The sequence below is a fragment of the Dendrobium catenatum genome, unplaced genomic scaffold, assembly GCF_001605985.2.
Source record: "Dendrobium catenatum unplaced genomic scaffold, ASM160598v2 fragScaff_scaffold_30, whole genome shotgun sequence".
Classification (NCBI taxonomy): domain Eukaryota; kingdom Viridiplantae; phylum Streptophyta; class Magnoliopsida; order Asparagales; family Orchidaceae; genus Dendrobium; species Dendrobium catenatum.
This window is the reverse complement of record NW_021318492.1, coordinates 65440-91413: the sequence shown is the minus strand read 5'-3', so window position 1 is coordinate 91413 and position 25974 is coordinate 65440. Positions and strand designations below refer to the sequence as shown.

The following is a 25974-nucleotide window of genomic DNA, read 5'->3' as shown; positions in this document are numbered from 1 at the left end:
GGGTCAATGATTTTGTTTCTAGAGAAGACATTCCAATAACCTTTCAATATTCTACGCTAATTTAATAAAGGGAGAGTGAGACTTAGATGTGTGAACGAAGCTTTACTAATACTTCAGAAAGTGGTGTCAACTAAGAAAATGCATTTGGTGAGCACTGTGCTGCGCAACAAATTTCTTGTCACTAATCACTTGTAACTTAATATAAAATAATAATAATAATATATAATTCGGCTAATTGGTGGTGAGAATTTATTCATCGGAAGGCGGACGTTTTATATGACCAAATCATCTAAGACAATTCTCTCAAATCTTCTCTGTCATATATTAGAATATAAAATAATTAAACATTAGAATATATATCTTGTAATATTTCTAATAGGAATATATAATAGTTATTATAATGATATAGTATATTTATAAAGGATTTTTTTTTTATTACTCTATTTGTAAGAATAAGAGCTCGCATGCAAAAGCATAAGCATGATAATGAATCGTTCGTTTATACTCAGCAAACGATAGCCCTCAAATCTATGACCTTATGATTAGATCTGAACTCCAAATAACTAAGTCAAGGTGATGAACTGCATATTGTAGAAGAATTTGTAAAACTCTTAGACCATTAAGAACATAGGCGGATCCATGGTTAAGTAAGATGGAGCAAATGCCCACCATGAAAAACTAATAATTATTCATTAGAGAACTTTTTTGCTCTAAATTTATTAATCATGCGCCAGTTTTTTCCACCCCGCTTTCCATCGTTCGTAGAATCTTAGTCGAAGATCAAAGCCCTCTCGTTCCGTCAGTCACAGCTCGCAAGATCATGTCGCCTTCGCAATCCCAAGAGGTCACCGGCCTTCGCCTTCACAAATTGCAAGAATTTGCCCGCCCTAAAAAAATGGCCTTTGCCTTCACGAAAAGAAACTTCTTTCATTCTAAATTTATCCCAGGCAAATGGTCATGCTTACTTCAAAAACGTTTCTCTGCATACGATTGGCTGTCTTCATCGAAGATAGTCTTCATCGAAGATAAGCCTCTAACTTGGAATTTTCCACTTCTCAGACTTTTTAGTTTGTTTCTGGAAGCAAAACAATAATGCGATGCAATTTATTCAACTATAGGCTGCTCTCATGTTCCGACTAGTCATCTTTCAGTCAAATTCAACGGTCGAGTAATTAATAAATTCAACATTAAATAATATTTGATAAGAAGCACTGATGAGTGGTGACGAGTGTCTCTGCTCTTTCTCTTTCTTTATATATCAATATTTTAGTGAAGAGAAGAAATTCAGCAGAAGAGAAATGGAAGAAGCCAACGGCTCCGAGATGGGGAGTTCAATTTTCACTAAGGATGGCTCTGTGGATCTCAAAGGCAGACCTGTTCTCAGATCAAAGAGAGGTGGATGGACTGCCTGTTATTTCATTGTTGGTAATCAATTCTCTCTCTTCTTTGATTTCCTCTTTCATTTCCAAGATATTATAATTCTTATCTATCTGTTTGTACCTTGAATTTCTGATTACTTGCAGTGTACGAGGTGTTCGAGAGAATGGCATATTATGGAATATCGTCAAATTTAGTGATTTACCTGACGAAGAAGCTCCATCAAGGCACAGTCGCTTCATCCAACAACGTCACATACTGGACGGGCACTGCCTTTCTGTCCTCCATCGTCGGAGCTTACATTGCTGATGCCCATCTTGGTCGATTTAGGACTTTCAGTATCTTCTCTGTTGTTTATTTCTTGGTAATTTCAATGACGAGCCCTGTTATTAGTCTTCAAAAGTATAAATACTAACAGATGAATTGCTGCAATAACAGGGAATGTGCTTGTTAACTGCAGCTGTATCATTTCGATCACTGAAGCCACCACCTTGCAACATACAAGACATTGCGGATGCCGGAAACTGTAAGCCGGCGTCGAAGCTTCAGCTCGGCATCTTCTTCGGTGCACTGTACATTATTGCATTGGGTACAGGAGGCACCAAGCCAAACATTTCGACCATCGGCGCAGATCAATTCGATGAGTTTGATCCCAAAGAGAGAGCAGATAAAATCTCCTTCTTCAATTGGTGGATGTTCAGCATCTACCTCGGCACTCTATTTGCCAATATCATGCTTGTTTATGTACAGGTAAGGTATTATTCAGCAAGATAATTAGCAAATTCAGTATTTGAATTTTTTAGGTGTGTTCATTTTAGTCCTAGAATTTTTCTATTGTTCAACTCGTAGGGGTGTCAATTTTCACAGGTCAATCCGAACCTAACCCATTTTTGTAAACGGATCAATTTTTCGAACTCGAACCAGACCCGCTCAGGTCCGGGTCAACCCGCATGACCCGAATGACCCAGGACCGACATAAAATTATTGGTTTTAGGGTCAAAAAATGGATCAATCTTCATTTTCGGGTAAAGAACAAGTTAATATTGGCTTTACGGGTCAAAATTTGGACAATTTCAATTAATGGGTCAACCCGAACCCAACCCGATTTTTGAAACCGATTGATTTGCTAAACCCGAACTTGACCCCGGATTGACCCTAACATGAAATTTTCGGGTCTGATTCGAGTCCGATTTTCAGATCGTGTCAAATATTGATCCCCTATTGTCAACTTAGCCGTTTGTTTGGATAAAAATTGGTGGATGAAAGCTTTCTGTGAGGCTATTTTGATTTTTTTAGGAGCAATCTCCCGGCTTAGTATCAGCTCATATTAATGAGGTTGATCTTTAGAAGTCTAAAACATCCTCATGAAAAGCTTCTTTCAACCAATTTTTCTCAAAGCAACAACAAAATTGATAGTATGATCAAATTAGTTCAAAAAAATCTCCTTGGTGAATTTCTAAGTTGTCATGCAAAAAAAATCAAGTGAGTATTTTAATCGTTTACTCTGACTTTATTCATGTTCTACTCATTTACACCTTGAAATGCAGGATAATATAGGCTGGACTTTAGGGTATGGGATCCCTACAGTTGGGCTTGGAATCTCATTGGTGATTTTCTACGCTGGGACTTCCTTTTACAGGCACAAGTTGCCTCAAGGAAGTCCTTTTACAAAGATGGCAAGAGTTTTGGTTGCTGCCATGAGAAAATGTAGAGTGAATCTGCCTAAGGATTCACTGAAGCTTTATGAGTTAGATTCAAATGAGTATATGAAGCAAAAAAGGTTTAAAATTCATTCCACAAACTCCATGAGGTCAGTCTATCATGTTCCTATAAATAACGTTCTTATGCAGACAATGTTTTTATTTGAACTTATAGATTTTTTATTGATAAAAGTACTACTTTAATCCCTCGCATTAGTTTATAATCTTTCAGATAGTTTTGCTGAGTAAGCTTTCGTTTGGGACAGTTTTTTTACTATTTTGTAAAACTGTTTTATAATACTAAGATTTCTAGAACTAAAAATTTTTGTATGAGATGCTTCATCCCCTCCCGTCCCGAGGCCCTTATCGGCGGGCGCTTCATACACTTGATTGTAATCCAATTGATCCCCAACCTAACAGATTTCTATTACTTGATGATCAGGTTTCTGAACAAAGCAGCAGTTATAGTAGGCACAAGCAGAAACCCCTGGAAACTATGCCCTGTAACTCACGTAGAGGAAACAAAGCAAATGCTAAGACTGATCCCAGTCCTCATTGCCATGTTCATTCCATCAACAATGACTGCCCAGGTGAGCAATGATTCTTTACCTGATCTTAGCTTATATTTTTATATTGTAACTAAGAAAAAGGTCAAAAATAGTCCTAGATTATTTATGAGGGTTCATTTTACTCTCATGCGATCTAATGTGTCCAATTTAACTTCCTGACTTCTTAAATCTGATCCAAATTAATCATTTGACTCATCAAATTTAAGTTTCATTTGAAACAGCTTTCTTATTGTTTATAAAACAGAATTTTAGTACTAATTTTTTTTTTCTAAATTTTTTTTAAACTAAAACCCTATATTATAAAGCAATACAAAAGCTGTCCTAAACGAAACCTTAATTCAAAATAATCCAATGAAAGGACTACTTTGGAGAATATTTGGAAGCTAAGAGATTAAATTGAAAATATTAAATCAATGGCATTAAAATGGTTACATATAAATATAACCAAAAGATTATTTGTTTTAACGTTTTTCTCATCCTGTATTATTTAATACCAGTGCCAACTAATACTGTGGAAAATACAAACCAAATGTACAGGTAAACACCCTCTTCATCAAGCAAGGCACCACACTGAACCGCCACATTGGCCCTCACTTCCAAATCCCTCCAGCCAGCCTTGCTTCCTTCACCACCATCTCCATGCTCATCACCATCTTCCTCTACGATCGTTTCTTTGTCAGAATCATGAGAGCTTGGACTAAGAATCCAAGAGGAATCACTCTTCTTCAAAGAATTGGAGTTGGCCTTGTTTTTGATGCCACAGTAATGATTGTTGCTTCACTAATAGAGAAAAGGAGACTAAGTGTTGCAAGAGAGAATCCAAGTAATGGAGGTCGAGTGCCTCTAACCATATTCATATTGCTTCCTCAATTTGTGCTTATGGGAGTGAGTGAAGCTTTTCTGGTTGTGGGGAAGATAGATTTCTTCTATCATCAAGCTCCTGAGGGTATGAAGAGTTTGGGGACTGCATATTCGCTGGTTACTTATGGAGTTGGGAGCTTTTTGAGCAGTTTTTTGCTATCTTTAGTGGCGAACATCACACAGAGAAATGGTAGAAAGGGATGGATTCTGAACAATTTGAATGCTTCGCATCTTGATTACTACTATGGGTTGCTGTCCATTTTAAGTTTTTGTAATTTTTTCTTCTTTTTGATTGTTTGTAGGTTTTATGTTTATAAGACTGAATTGTATGAAACATTGACAGGGGAGGAGAAGGAAGAGTTGCAAGAAATACAGAACAGGGGTTGATTATTTTTTAGTTTTAACTAGATTGGAGTGCCATAGAAGTATGTATTATGCTGATTGAGAAGTAAAAGGTTGAAGGAACAAAAGTTGTAGGATTTAAAATGCTTGACATTAACATACATATTAAATGAGATTTCATCAATTTTAAGGATGATTGTGATCTATAATATGAGAAATTAGTTATGAATCAAATTTCATCAATCTTCATAATATTTATGAATGTGAACATGAAATACTGTTTATCCTTACCATTCTGATCACAATGTGTCTATTTTTAGGTTGCTAATTGAAAACAATGCCATCAAATCCCCCATTCGGGCAGGGTAGCCCAATGTGCAGGTGACAAGAATCCATGCAAATAATTTGGAAGATTGAAGAAATAATAATGTGTGGAATTAATTATCTAACTATACGGATTGGTTGGCCTTACAGAGTTCTAGACATTTTTTTTTTTTTTTGATCCTATGATAGTTGCATCTACCCACATCAAACAAGAATAAAGTTTGGAATAAGGTATATATAGAAATTAGACCTCTTAAAGTCAAGTAGACTTCCAATTCAATTTATTAGGGATAACTTCTCCATAATTAGGGAGCTTTTAAAGAGTTTTGGACATCACAGAAGGCTGAATTTAAGAGTCCCAAAAAAGTAGCAAAATTAGAAATAGATAGCAGCAGCAGAGACAGTAAAAATTGCTGAGAGTCTGCTAGGCAAAATAAACCACATTGCATTTAACGGATGGTAGCAGAATAACCCACTAGTAATCCACAAGTTAAAAACAGTGATATGGAACAAAAAGCAGCCAAAAAGAAAAATTGAACTCATAAGATATGGAAGACAGCCTGATTGAGTCAAATATAGATTGTTGGATATTATCATGGTCTTCAAATAATGTAATTCCAGTCAAGTGTATTGCTCGATGAGAGAGTTCTAGTTTAGTGGCGAGCAGCAGCATCAATGTAAACCCAAATCAATAAACCATCACAGCAAAAATTCAAAAGCAATATGGAATATAACAACTACCAATCATCATAAAAAACTATCAGCTAACATCAACTAGATCATAGCTAAGCATCTGCTCCAGAAAACTCATAGTCAAGAAATTTGCAGCAATAAAACTAAACCTACTAGCAAAGGCACAAGTGAATAAACCAATGTTTAAAACTGCGTATTCGGGTATTGAGGCGTTTTTCATTCGTGAGGCGAGGCGTAAGCCTCAAGGTGATTTGAGGCGTAAGCCTCAAAATCAAAAGATTGCGTAAACATAAAATGATAAATTTTTTATATACTAATGAGTTAATAATATAAAACATAAAAAAGCATAAGATATGAAGTGAAATCAAAATATCCCAATAATAAAACAACATGAAATATAGTTCAACTCAAAATTCTATCTTTCCCAAATCCTAATATTCTTTTCATTAACTTATAAGTCGAATTTCCAAAAATAAATAACAATGACATATCACATAAGAACTCATAAGTCATCAGCACTGTCATCAATAAGGGGTTCTTCATTTGAATCATCATTATGATGAATTGCTCTCTAGTCTCTCCCCTTCATCCTCTCCTATAGAGTCCAATGTCGGGCATTTACTTCAAGATTTATGTAAGTTTTAATATATATAGCGTGAGGCGTAAGCCTCATGCCAGCGAGGCGAGGCGGGCCTCAACCAAGTTGAGGCGCAAGCCTCATAAAAAAAAAACTCGAGGCGTAAGCATCGAGGCGTTTTTTACGGGAATTGCGCAAAGGCGAGCCTCATATTGCGCAATTTTAAACCATGGAATAAACCGCCAACTAGCATGATCATTCGATATGAAATTATAAAGAGTAGAGTGATCACATCGATCAATTACTATAGCACCGCTTGATCATTGTTCAAGTTGCACTCGTTCGGATTGACCAAGGAATATATGTGGAAGGTCAACAAGTACTTGTCAATTAACTAGAGATTCTTACTAGCAAAATTCACCAAGGGAGATTTCTTTGTTGTTCCCCCTAAATTTATGCTCAACTAGTTAGGCTTGTGATTGACTAACAATCGATGTCAGATTCATTCAAGAAAAGTAAATCTTATTAGTTATAGTCACCTTAATTTTACTTGAAAAATGAGTTTCATTTAAGAAAAATAAATCTTATAAGTTTTCTAAGACATTATAATTTAGGATTATAAGTAGCCTATTTCATTCACACAGATATTTCAACAAGTCACACGTGTTGAATATGAATAAGTTGTCAATATATGGGCTTTTTTTGCATGTCAATCAATGACTATGTTATTTTTCTATGAATATTACGTAGTTGAATACTCTCTTGTAATCATTGAAATCACTTACCATGCATCGTTGGAGGAATATACATTGAGCCATAGAACTTGACTCTTTCTTTGCAAAAAGATTTGCATTGTGATTGAGAAGTTCACTCTAGCGGCTAGTCTTGAAGACACTTAGCCGTGCGAAAATTAAGGTTCTTGCGAAAGATGATATCCATGCTTAAGTTGCTAACTTGTACTAAAAGATACGGGTTAAAGGCCATGTAAGATTTGCGGCTAACTATCAATTTTTATAAAATTCTAATACAACAAAGAACTACTGATGAGGACATCGTCAGCAATTTCGTCTTCTTTAGAAACCTCAAAGTCAAAATCGTCCATTCTATTGAAGGAGTTGGTTTTGTTAACCTTTCAGGAGCCCCGACGTCTTCTTTAGCAATATCTTCAAACAAAAGGTGATTCTTTCTTCTTACTTTTTATAGATGGAGTTCATGTAATCTTATAATTTGACGAAGTTGTTGAACAAGTCAAATTCTGCTTAGAAGTTTAGCTTAGTTGGCCTTCAACCGTACATTCTCCATTAGAAGAGACATCGCATTTTTACATCACCCTTCTAATAAAGCTTCAAATTTTACAGCCATAGTTGATCCATTCATCCATTGTATTTATAAAACTTGTAACTACAATACTCTTAAAGATGGGATTCAAATTTTATCTTTGTATCATCTCTTGCGCTTCTGAAAGCTGGCTACTACAGGCTTTTAAAGTGGTCAGTTCTGAAGTCATGCAAGCTGGTTCATGATGTCGTCTACTGATTAGTTTATTAGGCTGCTTGACTCCGGACAACTTCTTCAGTCGCGTCACTATCCAACTCGGACGACGACGTCCGAACAGCACCTCCCTGGAAGGCGGTCGATTGTGAGTGACGAACTCTCAGCGAACCAATACCTTTGTCGGCAGAACCGTCAGACTGCAGGAAACATCACCACCATCGGACCCGTGGCCGGATACAGACGTAATCCCCAAGGAAAACGAAACAAGAAATTAAACTCAAATACTCTGCCTTTATTCACAAAAGCCAACTTATTTATACATACAATGGTCACACTAAAAGCTATACAGAAAAAGGGAAAATTGAATCTAACAAATTTAGCTGAAGTTTCTAATAGTGCTCCCGTGGCCATGACATACTCAGCTCCGGCGTCACTGCATTGTTTAAACTCTGTAGCGAGCATTAAAGCATCAAGTTATACACAAAACAAGAAGCAAATAACGTGTTTCCGTGGGAATGTTATTAAGACCTAAAGCTGTAAGGCTAATGAGGCAGCAAACCTGGACAAAGTGTGGTTGTGACTAACAACCCCATTTGTTCTTATTCTCTTGGTAGCCGTTACTTTCGATCTTTATATTTCGGATCTTGATGTTTTTAAAATTATTATTATTATTATTATTTTATAACATGTGGATATAAGTTTTCACCCTTTTTTTTCATTTAAGCTTTATCCTATTTTACCTTCAGTAGAATGCCCAAAAGAAAGCACTAACTGCTGCTTCTGGAGTTGTAAAATGATTGGCTTAAGCTGTGAGAGAGCTACTATAACTTAAGATCAATCTAGGCTTAAAATCATTTTAATTTAGGCTTTTCGTTTGAGACGGCTTTCTTACTGCTTTCTAAAGCAGCTTTCTAGTAAAAAATTTTTAATTCAAAAAATTTTTAAACCAAAAAACTACTTTAAAAAACAATAAGAAGAGGCTAAGCTAAATTTGGCTATAGACTGCCTCAATTTGAGACCAATTTAATTGAGGTATAGCTCATTAATTTTGATTCAAATTGAATCTAGTCTTTTATTTCATTTAAATTTTATGTTCTAAAATCGTTTTAATCTGTTGTAAAGTCAAGCTACATTTGATTTGGACTGATTTGATTTTATTTCAATTGAGACAGCACATTTTGATAAGTTTTGATATATAGCAGTAGATGAAATTAAAAAGAAAAGGCCATTTATATAAAGCTATTCCTCTCCCAAAACACCCGTCCAAGCTACAACCAGCTAAACTAAGACATCAACACTCAAACAGAAAGTTTGTACCTAGGAAAAGCCTCTGACACTCAAATTAGTAACTGCTCAATGACCTAACTCTTAGCTTATTTCCAGGATGGGTTCATGGATCATTCGCTCTTCAAACCTTTCTAATATTCCAGCGTATGCTTACCTCCTAATCTTCTTCGTTATCCTAAATCCCATCTGAGTCAGTATTAATCTTTCAGTTCTGCATCAGTCTCCAAGACCTAAATCATACAACTTCCCTGTACAAATGCCTGAACTTTGCATTTCAGAGATGTCAGCACTGACTCTGTGCTGTGCGATGAGTATTCCAGTAAACAAACAGCTTTTACTTTGACAAGGAGAGGTGCAATGAGTATTTAAATTAGAAGAAGAAGCATGCATAACATAGCCAAACATCAAGGGAAAAATAGAAGAAGATGAAGAGCATCTGTTTTTTTTCTTTCTTTTTTTCCATTTTTTTCAGGGAATATGTCGGTACCTCTTCCATTGTCAAGCCCTCTAGTAAATCAATCTCTGCCAGGAGAAAAGCGAATGTGGAATATGTAGAGGCTCTGAATCATATCGGTAACTTGACCTAAAAAAATGGAAGATGCAACTATGATGCAACTTCTATTCACTGATTCATTTCCAAAATAATGAGAAACTGAACTTTGATTAATGCATGTACATTTGTAATATGCATAAGAAATTCATAACATGTTACAGTTGATGCAATTGTGCAAAACATCTTGAAAATGTTCAATAGTGTAAGTGTTAATGCTGTGGAATAAAATTTTTATCCCACAGAGAAAATATATCATACAGATTTTCTGAGACCTTCAATATTTGAGTCATATTTTAGACTGTTATTATAGTTTTTGAGTACGTTAAATTTTTTATAAATAGAGAAGCATCATCTTATGTATTATATAAGAAAAATTTAACTTATACTTTTCCACAATTAAATCATAATGAAATCCCCAAAGATGATAATATGACATAATCATCAATTGGGTGAACCTATATGAAATCTTGATATTCTTTATTTTCTTTTTTCTTTTCCATTCTTGTAAATGGAATTAAGTTTCACATGTTCCCCACGACCCAGTCTTATCAATAGAACAATATCAAGATGGCATATTCTTCTGCAGTTCTGCATGACAATTCTTTCAAATAGAAAAGAAATAAAAAGTTTCATGATCTTGGAAAACAGTGAATATGGAATTTGTAGATGCTGTAAATTTTATTGGTTACTTAACCTGAAAATATGAAAGATGCAATTATGATGCAACTTCTATACAGTGATTCATTTCCAAAAAATGAGAAATAAACTTTAATTAATGCATGTGTGCATAACTCTGTAGTATGCATATGAAATTCAAAACATATTACAGTCGGTGCAATCATGTAGAACATCTTGAAAACAGAGCAGCACTCAGAAAAATTATAAAAATAGAAGTTCAAGAATTTTAATTATAGGATTATGAGTAAAATAAACTGAAAATATTCAAAAATAACTGCAACAAACACTAACGTAGCCTAATAAGTTTAGCACCAAATGTCTCTCTTCAAACCATTTAATTTGACATAACGTGATAAAATAAAATAGCATGAGATAGGCTATTTGGGATCACCTTTTTAGGTTTTAAATCGATTTTATTTTTACTTTGATAATAAATAAAAATATATTTCATAGCTTCACCATAGGTTTGTTTTATTTTTATTTGAGGAAGGAGGAACTAAGCCCTAACCCAACACCACTCTACATTCCTTGAGTTCCCACATTTCCTTTGTGAGGCCGCAGTTCTCATGGTCAACAGAGCGCCCTAAAATGGGGCAAAGGTCATTGATTGGAGTGCTCATCAAGGGCGACATCAATTTCATTGGTTCTAGCTGTGGATGAAGCTGAGGGTGTAAGCGAGTCGAGTAATTGCTACATTGAACTAAGCCATTTAATTCATCCATAGCTTGAACCCTCGACTAAAAAATGTTAGGCTTGAGCTCTAATTTACTGCACAAAATCATTTGAAAAGCTCAAACTTGATTCAATTTTCAAGTCGATTTCTTAATTTTAAATCAAAATTATCATTTTTTGTTAGAATTTTGACTTTTAACATATAATTAAAATTTATTTTCATTCATAACAAATAATTTTGCTGGACATAATTTATATTTAGCTTTTAATTTGATTTGAATTTTTTTTTGAGGTTACATGATAACTGAACACAACAACAACAACATTATGTCTTTATCCCACTACGTGATCTGCAAGAATCTTAATGAAATCTTAAATGAAGATATCAAATCAAAATACAAAAACAACCTACAACTTAAAATTTTGCCTATCTTCACACCATTACAAAAAAGTAATTTTAAATATCATCTTAGCTTTCACAATCTAGTTTCATGATATAAATAAATAAACTCAATAAATGACAAATTTCTTCATGGGTTTTGCATACTCATACATGCCCATGTATGTAACTCGCAGTTATCTAAATAACTTCATGTCAAAGGCCTTGATCAGTGAGATCAAATAGCAGTCACTAGCACCAGCCCATGGACATATCACCATTCCCCTACGCGGAGATCATAGCTTGCAGACTCGCACTGGAAGATCAAACCAAGGGTACGAGCTCCTTTAAAGGACTCGCCCAAACCAGTCTACACCCTAAGGATCACTCACCTCAACAAAACCCGCTCTCTTGCAACAACTGTCAGCAATCAAGGCCATTCAATTATCACAAACATCCCCAATCAAGATACAAGAAGTATACGCCTCAAAAGCCAATGACTACAACTTCACTAACTGAACAGAACTCTTCTTTGTATTATAGTTACTTCCACCGAGGGGGGCTCACCCCTTGCACCCTAGGACTCAACAAATATGATGCACTGATACTTCTTCTTAATGAGATATGCAGTGTCCGACACGTATCAGATACAACACGCCTCTAATACGTATCAATGGTATCATACATGCCGAACATGTGTCCAATTAAAAATAAATTGGGCATCCATGTCTTAAATAATTTATAAAATATTTTAATATAATTTCTTATATTTTATATTTTTATTCATTAAAAAATGTAAAAATAAAATTTTTATTTCGTCTTAACAGCACCAAAATAATTATCTGCACTCAATATCCATTTCCCCGAACATACCATTTTCATTTCTATATGCAAATCGCAGTTATGGTTTCACAACAACGTCCAATGTCATAGCAATATCGACGTTCGACACCATCACAACATCAATGTTCTAAAACAATATGAAAATCAAAACTTGATTATAGCAATTTCTACCTCAACAATCACGCACCCGCGTTGTATCAACATTTCATCTTTGACCAACATCATCTCAATATAGACGACCGACGTTATCTCGACATCAATGCTTGATTCCCAACTCTTAACAGCATTGTCGCCTCCCCTCTCGACACTTGAAACACTACATAAACGTCCAACTCTCGACATCATAATATTAATCATTTTAAGCATAAATCATAGTTAAATGATTTATTATTTTTTAATTATTCTTAATATTTTGCTTGCTCAATTTCTATACATTATTTTTAAGATATAAAATTGATAATATCGTGTTCAACCTGTATCCTATATTATTAATAATTGATGTATCACATGTACGTATCTGTACATCATAGCTCAATAATCATTCCTAGAGATTAGTCTTCACAAGCTCACCCATTGCACCCTAGGACTAGAAAATCATTCCTCGGGACTCGCCTCATATGTCAAATCCCAAAGACTCACTTAAGGCACTCACTCTCAAAGACTTATCCAAAGCATTCACAAGAGAGTAGCGGGGCCACATCAGAGAGAGGGATGCACGGGTACATCATCTAACTAGTCCACATGTCAAAGTCAATATCATTCACATCTTGTATTTTTTTAATTTATTCAAGGTGTAGCCATTCCTGTAGCAATCGAATCCTACAAATAAGTGGTGAATAAACACATTTTAAAGCATCACGCTATTGGAAGTATTTACAAAGATATTATAACTTTCTATTGACTCTCCATACTCACTAGCTTCCCTCGCTTAGTTCTCTAGCTCTAATCTACCAAAAACCTAGTAGTACGATCAAATGTCATCTACACAAATTTGGATTCAACATCCTCCAAGATATAATATAAGTTCATTGATGATAGTGATCAAAAGATAAGCATGTTGCGAAGAGCAGCAGAGCCAAGTGTCATCTTTGAACATGAATAACCAAAACTACATTATCCACATTGACTTAACTGAGATGGAAGTAAGAAACACAAAGCTGATTTAAGACACACTGAGCGAATTCAGAGAAATGCCTCAAGGGAGGGTATCCCATAAGAATCGCCTGACTTGGCAACTCGCCAAAGGAGACCTGAGACTAGGGAACTAACTGCACTAATGCTAACCATAGCCACAGCTACATCAATGACAATGAGAATAATCCTCTGCCTAAGTGAGTGAGGAGAGAATCATAACTAACCAACGCATTCTTTAGGGATCACAAAGGCGAGGCCGCCTGCCAAGTTCAAAATGCCTCACCTAAAATCATAGCAGGGGAGGGCAACCGTTGACCATTTGGCCTATTTTGAGTTTATGATGTCACTAATGAACATCAACGACGCTTTGAAGCGTCGATTGTTCTTCGCCACCTTTAAGGAATTCACACTTGGATGATTTTCCCGCCTATCATTGGGGGTGACTACTCATAAGTTAAAGAAAAAATTCAACACGCAGTTTGCGAGCACTCAAAAACCACACAAAAGCTCACAATTTATACTGAAGATAAGGCAAGAGTTTGGTGAATCAATGTGAAGCTTCATCATCAAATTCTAAAAGGAGATGATGTAGACCAAGGATCTAGAGACAACAATCACAGAGGTCATACAGACACAAGGTGATGAGGATATCAGAGCTTGGAAAGTTTATCAGAGACGTGGCCGTTGATCTACGGCCACGATTGAGTCGATGTACTTCTGAGTCGTATTAAATATTTTCTTTATTATGTTATGTTGTATTTACTTCATTAGTGTTTCCGTTTTTTATCCCTTACTTAAGGGATGTCGTATGTAAGCCCTGAGGGCATCGTCATCTTTTTTTTTAGTCATTTGTACGAGACTATATATAGCCCTCTTTTTTTCTTTTCATGTTAATGATTGAATGATAAATTTTTTTTCCTTATTTGAGTTCTTATTAGAACTTGAGAGATTGGAGCAAGGTCCGTTGGAGAGAGAATTTGGATCCCCCACCAATCTTGGAGACGGCCGGGTTTATGGTTCTTCTTCTTTACCAATTTTCCCTTTCCCTTCATCACCAAGCCTCCGGCCCTACCCCACCTCCCCATCTTCCCTCCACAAATTCAACTCCCTCTTGAATACTTTCCATAAGCAAACACTCTTAATTTAGGAAGGTTTAAATTCAAAATTCAAAATTATTTGAATTTGAATTTAAATTCTTTCCTAATTAAAAAAAAAAACTATTTTAGGAAAGTTTTCAAACCCTTTCCTATTTGATTTTAATTTAATTTGGAATGAAATATTTCATTCCAAATCTCATTACCTAATTTAAGGAAGCGTTAAAAGCTTCCTTAATTTCCCACCCTAGCCCCCTTGCTGCCGGCCCCCTTTAATAAATCCTTTGGAATTTATTTCCAAAACCCATTAAGCCCCTCTTGGAAATAATTCTTAATTCCCTACTCCACCTCCTTGGCCAAAAACTCCTAACCCCACCTATTTGATTTATTTCCAAAGGAGAAGCTATCCTTTTTGGAAATAAATTAAGGCCTTCACCTCTCTAATACCGTAGGCCCTCTCTCCTACCCCCCCCTCTCTCTCTCTTTATCAAATTTCCCTCCCCCACATTAAATCCTTTCCCCTTTTGCATACCAATCAAGGTTCTCCACAAAGATTTTGACAAGGGAGCTCCTTCATCCTTTCTCCACCATTTGAAGGCTTGAAAGAACGTCTTTCTTCAAGGGAAAGCTTTAAGGAAGATAAAAGGACGTCGTCTACAACACATCAATCCTATGAACGTGATGCATGGTCGATCCAAATCTTGATTTCGGCATCGCCTACGACGAACAAGGATTTGTTCACATCTTTCACTCCACTTTCTTCGACGTCAACCCGAATATTGACCACACTGTTGAAGAGTACTTGGAGCGCATTCTAAATACTCTCACCGAAGCCGTAGAGGAGTAACTTGGTACTGTTCAGTGGTGGATTACGTCCAAACCATGACAAAGGTCTTCCAATCTTCCTACTCTTGTACTTTCTTAGTTTAACTCTCTCTTGTGGTTTGATTTGATTCATAAAGATCTCGTTCACCTATCTCTGCCAAGCTTAGTAATCGTAGGAATTGAGTTAGCTTTCTATGCTTCTAATCTTATTGTTAGCGTAGGAACTTCGTTGAAGGCTACCACATTTTCTTACTATTGAGATTCTGAGTAATTTGATAATTCAAGTGTTTGGCAAGTGGCTTAGCCTAAACGTAGGCACCCCTCTCTTGTTTTCTTTTGTCGTTTTGACTGCTAATAGTTTTAATCTTAATTATTTTATTCAAGAAATCGTGCAAATTCTTATCGCATACAATTTAACAACTTAGTCCTGCATCATCTGGTATCAGAGCATGGTTAGCTTAGGATATTCATGGTAATCATCCTAGGTTGATGCTTAACCATTCTTATTTAATTTTGCATACATATCATCATTTAAATCATGTTAAATCACTATTGTGCTTGCTGTCCAGTAGATTTTTGTACTCATTTAGTGGGCTTTAGGGTAGTTTCTTAAGTATCTAGGTGTTATCCTTAACATAAAAACCTTCCTAGTTGCCTAGATTACTTAATCCCTTATTGTAGTTTGATGTCTATGTAATTTCTGCATCATATAGTGTCATTCTAGGGAGTCTATCATTGCATCTAAGTGTTCATTCCAAAGTGTCCCCTAATGTCTAGCTATGGACCCAGAACAACTCAGTAGGACTCTAGACTTGTTGGTAGGCCAATCGAACAACATTAGCCAGCAACTTAAAGAGAATCAAGCTGACCTAGCTGAACTTCATAGGGACACAACCGAACGCTTTGACACACTTGAACGATCTAGGGAACATCCAATCGCCTACACCTCATTTAGGCCTCCTTCTATGTATGGGGATGAAACCTATCAAGATGAGAGACAACATCGTGCCAATCATCGAGCTCCTCAGTATGGACACAACCCACACCATGACCCTGACATACCACTTATGAAAAACATTAAAGTCGATGCTCCTACCTTTGATGGCACACTTGATCCCCAGCTCTTCCTGGACTTGGTCAAAGGTATGGACAGTTTCTTTAAGTGATATAATATCTCCGAGGATAGGAAAGTTAGTTTTACTGAGATGAAACTCACGAGTAGGGCGAATCAATTTTGGTCCAACCTAGAGACTCTTAGAGAAGCCAGGAACAATTATCCCAACACTGATTGGTCATCCATGAAGTGTGAGATTAAGAAGAAGTACCTGCCTCCCTCATAACAACCTTCATACTCTGGAGAACGCCTACAGCCTAGTGCTAGATTTGGAGGAGACCCGTTCCCAGCACCCGAGCCGATCACATGACTCTAGGCCTTCCTAAAGACCTTCCGATAGTTCCACCCCTCACCTCCTACTGCCCGACCGACCCCAGGGAGCACTACCCAACCACCCACGGGTCCTGCACCTCGATCTGATTTTAGGAGTAAACCTCCCACCCTAGATACCCTAAACCTCCCACCCTAGATACCCCTCAGTCCAGTCCCAGGACCAAATGCTTTCGATGCCAGGAGTATAGGCATATCGCTTCTCAGTGCTCCAGTCCCTATAAAGTCTCGATTATCGAGGAGATTACTGAGGATGATCTCAAGCCCGAGGTTAATTAGATCCACCAAGTCGAGGATGAAGGCAAATTCTTCGAGGAGGATGACGATACTACGGTCCTCCATTGCCTTCAAAAACTGGATACCTCTCCCATCTATGTGGTGAGATGCACGCTATCACACTCTACTCCCATTGATGACTGGCGTAGGACGACGATTTTCCACACCTACACAAAGATCAAGGATAAGAACTGTAAGGTTATCGTGGACAGCGGTAGCTGCATAAATGTTGTGTCATCCAGTATGGTATCCAAGTTGGGTCTTTCTGCCATTCCTCACCCCAACCTGTATAAGGTAGCGTGGGTCAACTCCACTGCCTTGGAGGTGAAAGAACGAAGCATCGTACCTATCTCCTTCACTGACTATAAGGAGAATGTTTGGTGTGATGTGATGTTAGACAAATCCTTTTCGGTCGCCCATGAATTTTTGATAACGATGTTCACATTTATGGGTGTTCGAACACCTGCATGTTCGAACATGCAGGCAAAAATATTAAGCTTTTGCCATCGCAACCCCGGGTTAAGGATGAATCCAAATTCAACTCTGTTAAGTCCAAGAAAGGACTGAACCTGGTCACCGCGAAGGTTTTGGATTCTGAGATCGCTCAAGGCGCACCTCTATACGCCTTAGTTGGTCGTGAGATTCCCACCGAATCTGACGAACCTATCCCATAGGAAGTTCGACCCATTCTGGGACAGTTTGCTGATGTCTTCCCCGATGATCTCCCAGATCATTTACCCCCACTTAGAGACATTCAGCATGCCATAGACTTCATCCCTGGAGCCTCCTTTCCTAACCTGCCACACTATCGCATGAACCCCATGAAACATGCTGAACTTAAGAAGCAGATAGATGAGTTATTGTAGCGAGGTTTCATTAAGGAGAGTCTCAGTCCCTGTGCGGCGCCCGCCCTTCTTACACCTAAGAAGGACGGATCTTGGTGAATGTGTGTTGATAGTCGTACTATCAACAAAATTACCGTCAAATATCGTTTCCCTATTCCGAGGTTGGACGATATGCTCGATATAATGACGGGTGCCATTCTATTCTCTAAGATCAATCTCAAGAGTGGATACCACGAGATCCGAATTCGACCTGGAGATGAGTGAAAAGCTGCCTTCAAGACCAAGGATGGTTTCTATGAGTGGTTAGTCATGCCTTTTGAGTTGAGTAATGCCCCGAATACTTTCATGAGGATCATGACTCAAGTATTGCACCTTTTATGGGAAAGTTTGTCGTCATCTACTTTGATGACATTCTTATTTATAGCCAGTCGGCGAGTCAGCACTTGGACCACTTAAGGAAAATTTGTGAGGTCTTAAGGAATGAACAACTTTAAGCCAACCCTAAGAAATGCACGTTCCTTATAGATCGTATAATCTTTTTGGGCTTCATCATGTCATCCCACAGGGTCTCTGTAGATCCCGAGAAGGTGAGGGCCATTGTATAATGGCCTGTTCCTCAAAACATCTGAGAAGTCCGTAGCTTCCACGGACTAGCCACCATATTTATCCGCAACTTCAGCACCATTGTATCTCCTATCACCGATTGCCTGAAGAAGGGTGATTTCGACTGGACCCCGGCCGCCACTAGAGCTTTTGATGAGATTAAGAAAAGAATGGTGGAAGCCCCAGTGATGAGACTTCCTGATTTCTCTAAAGTCTTCAAAGTGACCTGCGAGGCTTCGGGGGTCGGAATTGAAGGAGTCCTATCCAAGGAAGGTCATCCAGTAGGTTACTTCAGTGACAAGCTAAATGATATTCGACAACGATATTTCACATATGACAAAGAGTTTTACGCTGTGATCCAATCTCTTCGTTATTGGCGACACTACTTGCTCCCACAAGAGTTCTTCATTTTCTCGAATCACAAGGCTCTACATTATATCAACTCTCAAAAGAAGTTGAATGCACGTCATGGTCGATGGGTAGAATTCCTTCAAGAGTATACTTATACCCTTAAACATAAGGCGGGAGTTGAGAATAAAGTTGTTGATGCTCTGAGTCATCGTATGATGAATACCACTGAGATGAGAGCGAAAGTCGTGGGTTTTGACCAAATAAAGTGGAACTATTTGGAATGCCCCGACTTCAAGGAGACCTACTCTCTCTTGTCCATAGGCAACACGCACCTTGTGGACAATTTTCTTATGGAATATGATTATCTTTTCAAAGCTCAAAAGCTTTTCTTATCTGGGAACTTCACGACGAAGGCCTTACTGGGCACTTCGGTCAGGACAAAACGATAAAAGCCATGGAGTATCTTTTTTATTGGCCCAGCCTGAAGAGGGATGTTAGTAAGATGGTCAGCAGGTGCCACACCTACCAGCTGGCCAAATAACGCAAGTAGAACACTGGTCTATACACCCCTCTGCCTGTCCATAGTTGCCCTTGGCAGGACGTTAGCATGGATTTTATCTTAGGCCTGCCCAAAATTATCCGTAGAAATGACGCCATTTGTGTTGTTGTAGATCAATTTTCCAAAATGGTTATTTCCTACCTTGCTCCAAAACATCCGACATCTCCCACATTGCCAAACTCTATTTCAACGAGGTCGTCCATTTACATGGTTTACCCAAAACCATTGTATCAAATAGGGGTGTTAAATTCACTAGCTATTTTTAGAAGACCCTTTGGATGAAAATGGGCACTAAACTGCAATTCTTCACTACCTTTCATCCGCAAACTAATGGTCAAACCGAGGTAATCAATAGGAGCTTAGGCAATCTATTACATTCGTTGGTCGGCAAGCATATTAAGGATTGGGATTCCACTCTCTACACAGTTGAGTTTGCCTATAATAATTATGTGAACCGAACCACTGACCTAAGTTCTTCTGAAATTGTTTACGGGTTCAAACCAAGACAGCCAGTAGACCTTATACCCATATGCTCTAGGTATAGGATTTCTGAGTTTACATCATCATTTGTAACACATATACATGAACTTCATAAAGAAATTACAAGACAAATTGAAAAGAGCAATAATGATTATAAACTATATGCTGATTTGAAATGAAAATTTAAAACTTTTGAGGTTGGTGACTCCGTGATGGTGCGGATTAGTCCGGAACGGTTCCTGTAGGGAACAGTTAAGAAGTTGCATGCTAAAAGTGCTGGACCATTCAAAATAATTAAGAAAATTAATAATAATGCTTATGTAGTAAATCTGCGTGAAAAATTCAACATCAATCCCTCTAACATAGAAGATCTAATTGCATATGAGGGTCCTAATGTCAACCCATCAAATCCATTCATACAGCAGCCTTATATGACCCCACCATGTGAGAACCCAAACTTACCTCCACTCCCAAATATTCCCAAATCACCCATGGCAGAAAAGGTGGACACGATTCTAAGTGATGCTCTCCACAAGGGAAGGTGGACGACAAAGATACTTGATTAGGTGGAGAGGCAAGCCCGAGTCAGAGGATACATGGCTGGATCGCAAGGAGCTACAGCAGATTGATTCAACACATTGGAGATCTACGAGAGCACCCAGGACGCTTACTCGACGGAGTCGAGCTTTCTCCTACCCCGAAATAATGATGGGGACATCAGAGCTTGGAAAGTTTATCAGAGATGTGGTCATCAATCTATGATCACGATTGAGTCAATGTACTTCTGAGTCATATTATATATTTTCTTTATTATTATGTTATGTTGTATTTACTTTATTAGTGTTTTCATTTTTTACCCATTACTTAAGGGAGGTAGTATGTAAACCCTAAGACCATCGTCGCTTTTTTATTTTCTTGAGTCATTTGTACGAGGCTATATTAACAGTCAAAATGACAAAAGGTCTATATATAGCCTCGTACAAATGACTCAAGAAAATAAAAAGATGACGATGCCCTCAGGGCTTACATACGACCTCCCTTAAGGGGTAAAAAATAGAAACACTAAAAAGCAAATAAAACATAACATAATAATAAAGAAAATACATAATACGACTCAGAAGTATATCGACTCAATCGTAGTCGTAGATCAACGGCCACGTCTCTGATAAACTTTCCAAGCTCTGATATGCCCATCAAACTAAAATGTCCTTCGAGCTACAACATCACATGACCACCCCTAGAGGTAAAATGGGAAAAATATAAATATAAAATAAACTAGTACATAAAACACATCAAAAAAAAACTCCAGATCATAGCAGCTAATCTCTGATGTCCTCATCACAGTCGGTAAGTAATCAGGCTATCTACGAACAAGGGAGGTCGAGAGAGTTGCGAACGATGAGGTTTGGAAGGCTATAGGGCTCGATCGAGTGTGGGAGATCGGGCTCGATCGAGTGTGAGAGATCGGGCAAGGTCGACAGAGGATCTGCGTGAGGATCTATGAATTATTTCGTATTGAAAGATTTCATGAATCGGTCTATGGTTTTAAGTTTTGCAAAAGGCTTTATGAGTTGTTTTGAATCGAGAAGATTTGTTTTGTGAGTTTTGCGAATCGGCTTGCATTGGAATTTTATGTGTTTTTCGTCTTGCGAATGTTTTATGACGAGTGCTTTACAATGAGGGATTTTTTTTTTTTATAAAATCTCCTCGTTGGAAAGCTTTGTTTTTTTACCCCACTTCCAAATGAGGAAAGGACACTTGACTGTAGGTCTTTTTGTAGGATTTTGGGGCTAGTGACAGAAGAGATTTTAGCAAGTGACTTTTGTAGGATTTTATGTGATGTTTTGTTTAGAAATTTTCATTAAGTAGTTTGAGACTCCCAATTCGGTGGTTTGCTTAGTATAGAAGAACTCCTTAGTAGCTTTTCTTAGAACAAGTCAATGATTGGTGTATGAATTATCCTTTGATTGGATCACATTTGTTTCTTAAGAACGAATTTTGGGATTTTGAAACTTTAGGTAGGTTTGTGTTGGAAAGCTTTTAGTGTCTCTTTGAAATAGGATATCCCTTGTTTATTTGAGTCACCTTTCGAGGTAAACTTCTAAAAGACATAGAATTCTCCGATAAATGTAAAACAATAAAATCTTATTTTAGTTTTAGTGTTAGGATTTGTCTCCCTTAGTTGTCTTTGGGCTTGGTTTAGAGGGTGGTAAGTGTGTCAAACATGTCAAGTGCCTTATTTGGATTGTGGGAATATTAAAGGGCATTGAATGTTGCTTTAGGATGCACTTGTCTTTATAGAAGTGTGTCCAAAATATCAATGCCTACATCCCTTTTTTGTATTTGATTTTCGTTTTCTTCCTTTCTTTTGCGTTTAATCTCCTATTGCCTTGCTTTTAGTGTTTCTTTGTTATTTCTTTGGTGCCTTGATGCTACACACTTGCAAACTAAGGAGAATCTAAAAGACAAGTGGCCCAACAAATAACTAAAAGGTTCATTCTTCTTCTTTCCTTGCATTTTCATTCTTACATATTATTAACTGCTTATAAAACTGCTCTAATCCCTCTTTCTTCTATGACATGCGAGGTACCTGTTGGAGAGCAATGGGCAAGGAGCATGGGAACACTTGGAGTTGGAGCTAGGACAATCGGATCCAAGCATCAGTCGTCCCTACCCATCTGGTAGGGGCGCTACGGGCGGAACCACCGGGTCATAGCCCCCGGTGCTGTAAGTTTACTAAAAAACTTAGAAAACCTTTAGGGGCCTAGATGATTGTACGCCTCCTTCCCTTAGGGCCTTAGAAACTTCAATTATATCTAGGATTGCTATTGCTTTTCTTATTTAGATCCCTAAAATCCTATGACATCCGTGTAGAAGTCTTAGGAATTAGAAAAACAACACCATTTTTAGTCCTACAACACCAGTGACATCTAAGGACAAAAATTAAGGACCGAGTCCTAGAAAACATAGACTTAGGGTGCATGCTCCCTATAGGATAGAGATATTAAAACAACAACTTAGTGACACGTTTTCCTATATTTAGATTTTGTTTTCTTAATTCGTTAATAATCAACCAATCAATCCTAATCTAATTCTTAAAATCTATTAAAACACTTAATTCTTAATTAAATCATTATTAACATTCTATAATCATTAAACTTTAAAATCTAAAATGCAAACCTAAATCAATCATAACTAATTTAATAATTGATTCATAACCAATCTAAATCTAAAAGATGTAGATTAAATTAGGAGATTGAATTACAAACTAAACTCACTAGGATAAAAGATTCTTAAAGATCAAACTTAGAATAATCTGTTAAAAGCAATCAACAAATCCCTTAATACACAACAACCACTCCAGAAGTGAAGTTTATTGGATGGACTACTCCGGGCTGCGGGGCTAAGTGTCCTAAGGAGGCTGGTTCCTCGAGCCTGGTGGCACAACGCCACGAATGGATCTAATGGAGCGCAAAACCTAAAATTAAATGTTCCTAATTGGCTTAATTCAAATCTTGATTAATAAAATGTTTAATATATCCTTTTTCTTTTCTTTTAATAACAAACTAAAACAATAATTCAACAAAGTTAATTATCACTGGGTAACCCAGGCCTACGAGGCTATTAAGTTAGCCCCAAGGAGGGTGAAATAAACCTCACGACCTCGGTGTGAAACAAAGGTGGTAATTAATTAAACATTAAAAATAAAAGATACCTAAAATCAATCCTAAAACACTAATATTTGAACTTTAACCAAAATCTTTCTTTTGCCCCTTTCAACAGACAAAAATTATACAAACAATTCTAACTAAACTATCCCATATAGGACCTACCAAAACCCCATAGCTTTCACACACTTAGATGAGTTTGATAGGACACGACTTTTAGCTTTAGGTTAGAATGTTATTCTGCTTTTCTTTTCTGTGCTGTGCTGTGACGCTCTGCATGTGATCCGTGTGCTGTTTGTTCTTGCTACTTGTTGTAGCTTTTCTGTGACGTTTTTTTTTTTTGTACTTTTCTTTTCTGCACTGTGGTTGTGAGCGCTAGAATACCCATAGGTTAGGCACGCTTTTTCATACTAATACTGTCTTCCTGCAGGTGGCCGTGCTTACACCGCGCTAAAAAGGGGGCTAAAATTAATAATAATAAATGTGTAACTGCTTTAGGTACTTGCTTCAGCTGCTTAGCCCCCAATAATCAAAGCACGGCCAAGTGTGATTTATTTTTCAGCATTTTTATATATATAACTGCTTGGATGAATTTTTATAACTGCTTAGGATAACCCCTGCAGGAGAGTCTAGATTTTCTACTTTTAATAATGTAATGTATTCGATAGTAAATTTTGTAAAAATCGTTAAAATGAGGCATTTTTAAAGAGATAGGAATCCAAAGGGAAAAGTAAACCCCCACAGAGGGTTTGAAGAGATTCAATCGTATCGTAGATTTCAACGGCCACGTCTCTGATAAACTTTCCAAGCTCTGATTGCCCATCAAACTAAAATGTCCTTCGAGCTACAACATCACATGACCACCCCTAGAGGTAAAATGGGAAAAATATAAATATAAATAAACTAGTACATAAAACACATCAAAAAAAACTCCAGATCATAGCCATAATCTCTGATGTCCTCATCACAGTCGGTAGGAGTGAAGGTCGGGAAGTCTTGGGTGTAGATCGGGACGACAAGACAGATTGGCTCACGTGAGAGAGGACAGGAGATACAGGAGGAGCTTGTAGATTGCATGGGAAGGTAGGTTGTGAGTTTGAGCGTGGAAGAAACATGAAACGAATGAAAGCATCTTTCGATTCTTTTTAATGAAACAAAATGTTGAGTCGGCACAGGATTGAGCAAGAATCGAGCATGCAGGATGGGCAACTATGGCCTGTTCAGAAACGACGTCGAACTACAGTATATGGAGCAATTGTAGAAGGCGGCAGGATATGATTGAGTAGGATTTAAGGAATATAAAAAAAATTATTTTATTTAATATATACATAATATATATTATATAACTATAAGTTGACCCCCAAGATTTTCTTGTTATTTGCTTGTCATCGCCTTGGTTTGCGTGCTGATTATAGTCATTTTTGGTGTTACTGGCATTCCAAACGCAACGCCAAAGCCCGTTTTGCGATCGGACGTTGTTTAGGCAGCGTAGTGAGTCATTTTTGTTTGTCGGTCGCCAATTTTGACCATTTTCGCTCGATTTGACAGTGAGGGGCTCCCTCTCGAATAAATTCAATGATCCGATCGCAACGGCGCAATCCATTTGGTAATCAGAGGTAATTTGACCATGTAAGTGATGTGTCGCGCCCACCGACCATCACTCTAGTCACCGATTTCAATCCCTTTGCTCACGTTGATTTGGCAAATGTGTGGAGGTCAACAGTAAATTAAAAAAATGAGGATTTTATAGGAGCTAGCTAATATATATATATATATATATATATATATATATATATATAATATATAATATAGACTAACTCATTAATTGAATATATATTTATTTATATAATAATTAAATAATAAATTAATCTCTTGTTACACACTTAATGAAGTTTGATTCGGATGTTGAATAGCTCGTTTTGACCGTCCAAACAATTTGATCACTCTTGTGCATTCCATTTTGCAAAGCAAAGCCCATATAAAAGATTTTAACATAGACGAATATTTTATACAAATAAAACTTCGCGCGCACAGAAACATGTAAAAACTTCGGTGAATCATCTTTGCACCCGTCACATGCATCCACAAATATGATGACAAATGGCAACTCGGAATTCTATTCCAATTATGACGGCGAATCAAGGTGCCCACGAGTGACTCAAGCTATCGATACGTGCTATCAAGCAAAAAAACTCATGAATTGGACTTGATTGATGGCTTCAAGGCCAACGACGATCATAATTGCTGGAAGAATATGCTACCAAGCGCGAAGATGGGTCCATGAAGATATGCGCTAAAAATGAGGTCAACATGTGGGTGACGAGATGGTATTGGAGTGTTATTAAT

The 25974-nt window shown here is 37.3% G+C and overlaps 2 protein-coding genes across 8 annotated transcripts in view; one reads left to right on the top strand and one right to left on the bottom strand.

Annotated features, from left to right (window-relative positions):
* Nucleotides 1–1106: 1106 nt before the first annotated feature.
* LOC110104019 (protein NRT1/ PTR FAMILY 5.2) lies at nucleotides 1107–5042 on the top strand. The gene is made up of 6 exons (XM_020832957.2): nucleotides 1107–1425; nucleotides 1524–1741; nucleotides 1816–2127; nucleotides 2925–3187; nucleotides 3520–3667; nucleotides 4184–5042. The coding sequence occupies exons 1-6, from the start codon at nucleotides 1215–1217 to the stop codon at nucleotides 4892–4894; spliced, it is 1863 nt and encodes a 620-aa protein (XP_020688616.1). The 5' UTR covers nucleotides 1107–1214; the 3' UTR covers nucleotides 4895–5042.
* A 152-nt stretch (nucleotides 5043–5194) lies between these two features.
* Nucleotides 5195–25974, bottom strand: part of LOC110104029 — a 34152-nt gene continuing 13372 nt past the window's right edge. For 4 of the 7 annotated variants that reach the window (XR_003700125.1, XR_003700121.1, XM_028693165.1 and 1 more), the window contains one exon: nucleotides 7757–9807. Coding sequence is in view for 5 of the 7 variants with exons in the window: in XM_028693165.1 (XP_028548998.1) it covers nucleotides 9740–9807 (68 nt within the window). In the remaining 2 variants the exon portion in view is untranslated. Of the gene's footprint in view, nucleotides 5822–7756; nucleotides 9808–25974 lie in introns of those variants that run through there. The other 3 variants (XM_020832972.2, XM_020832967.2, XM_020832980.2) reach the window with 3 other exon arrangements.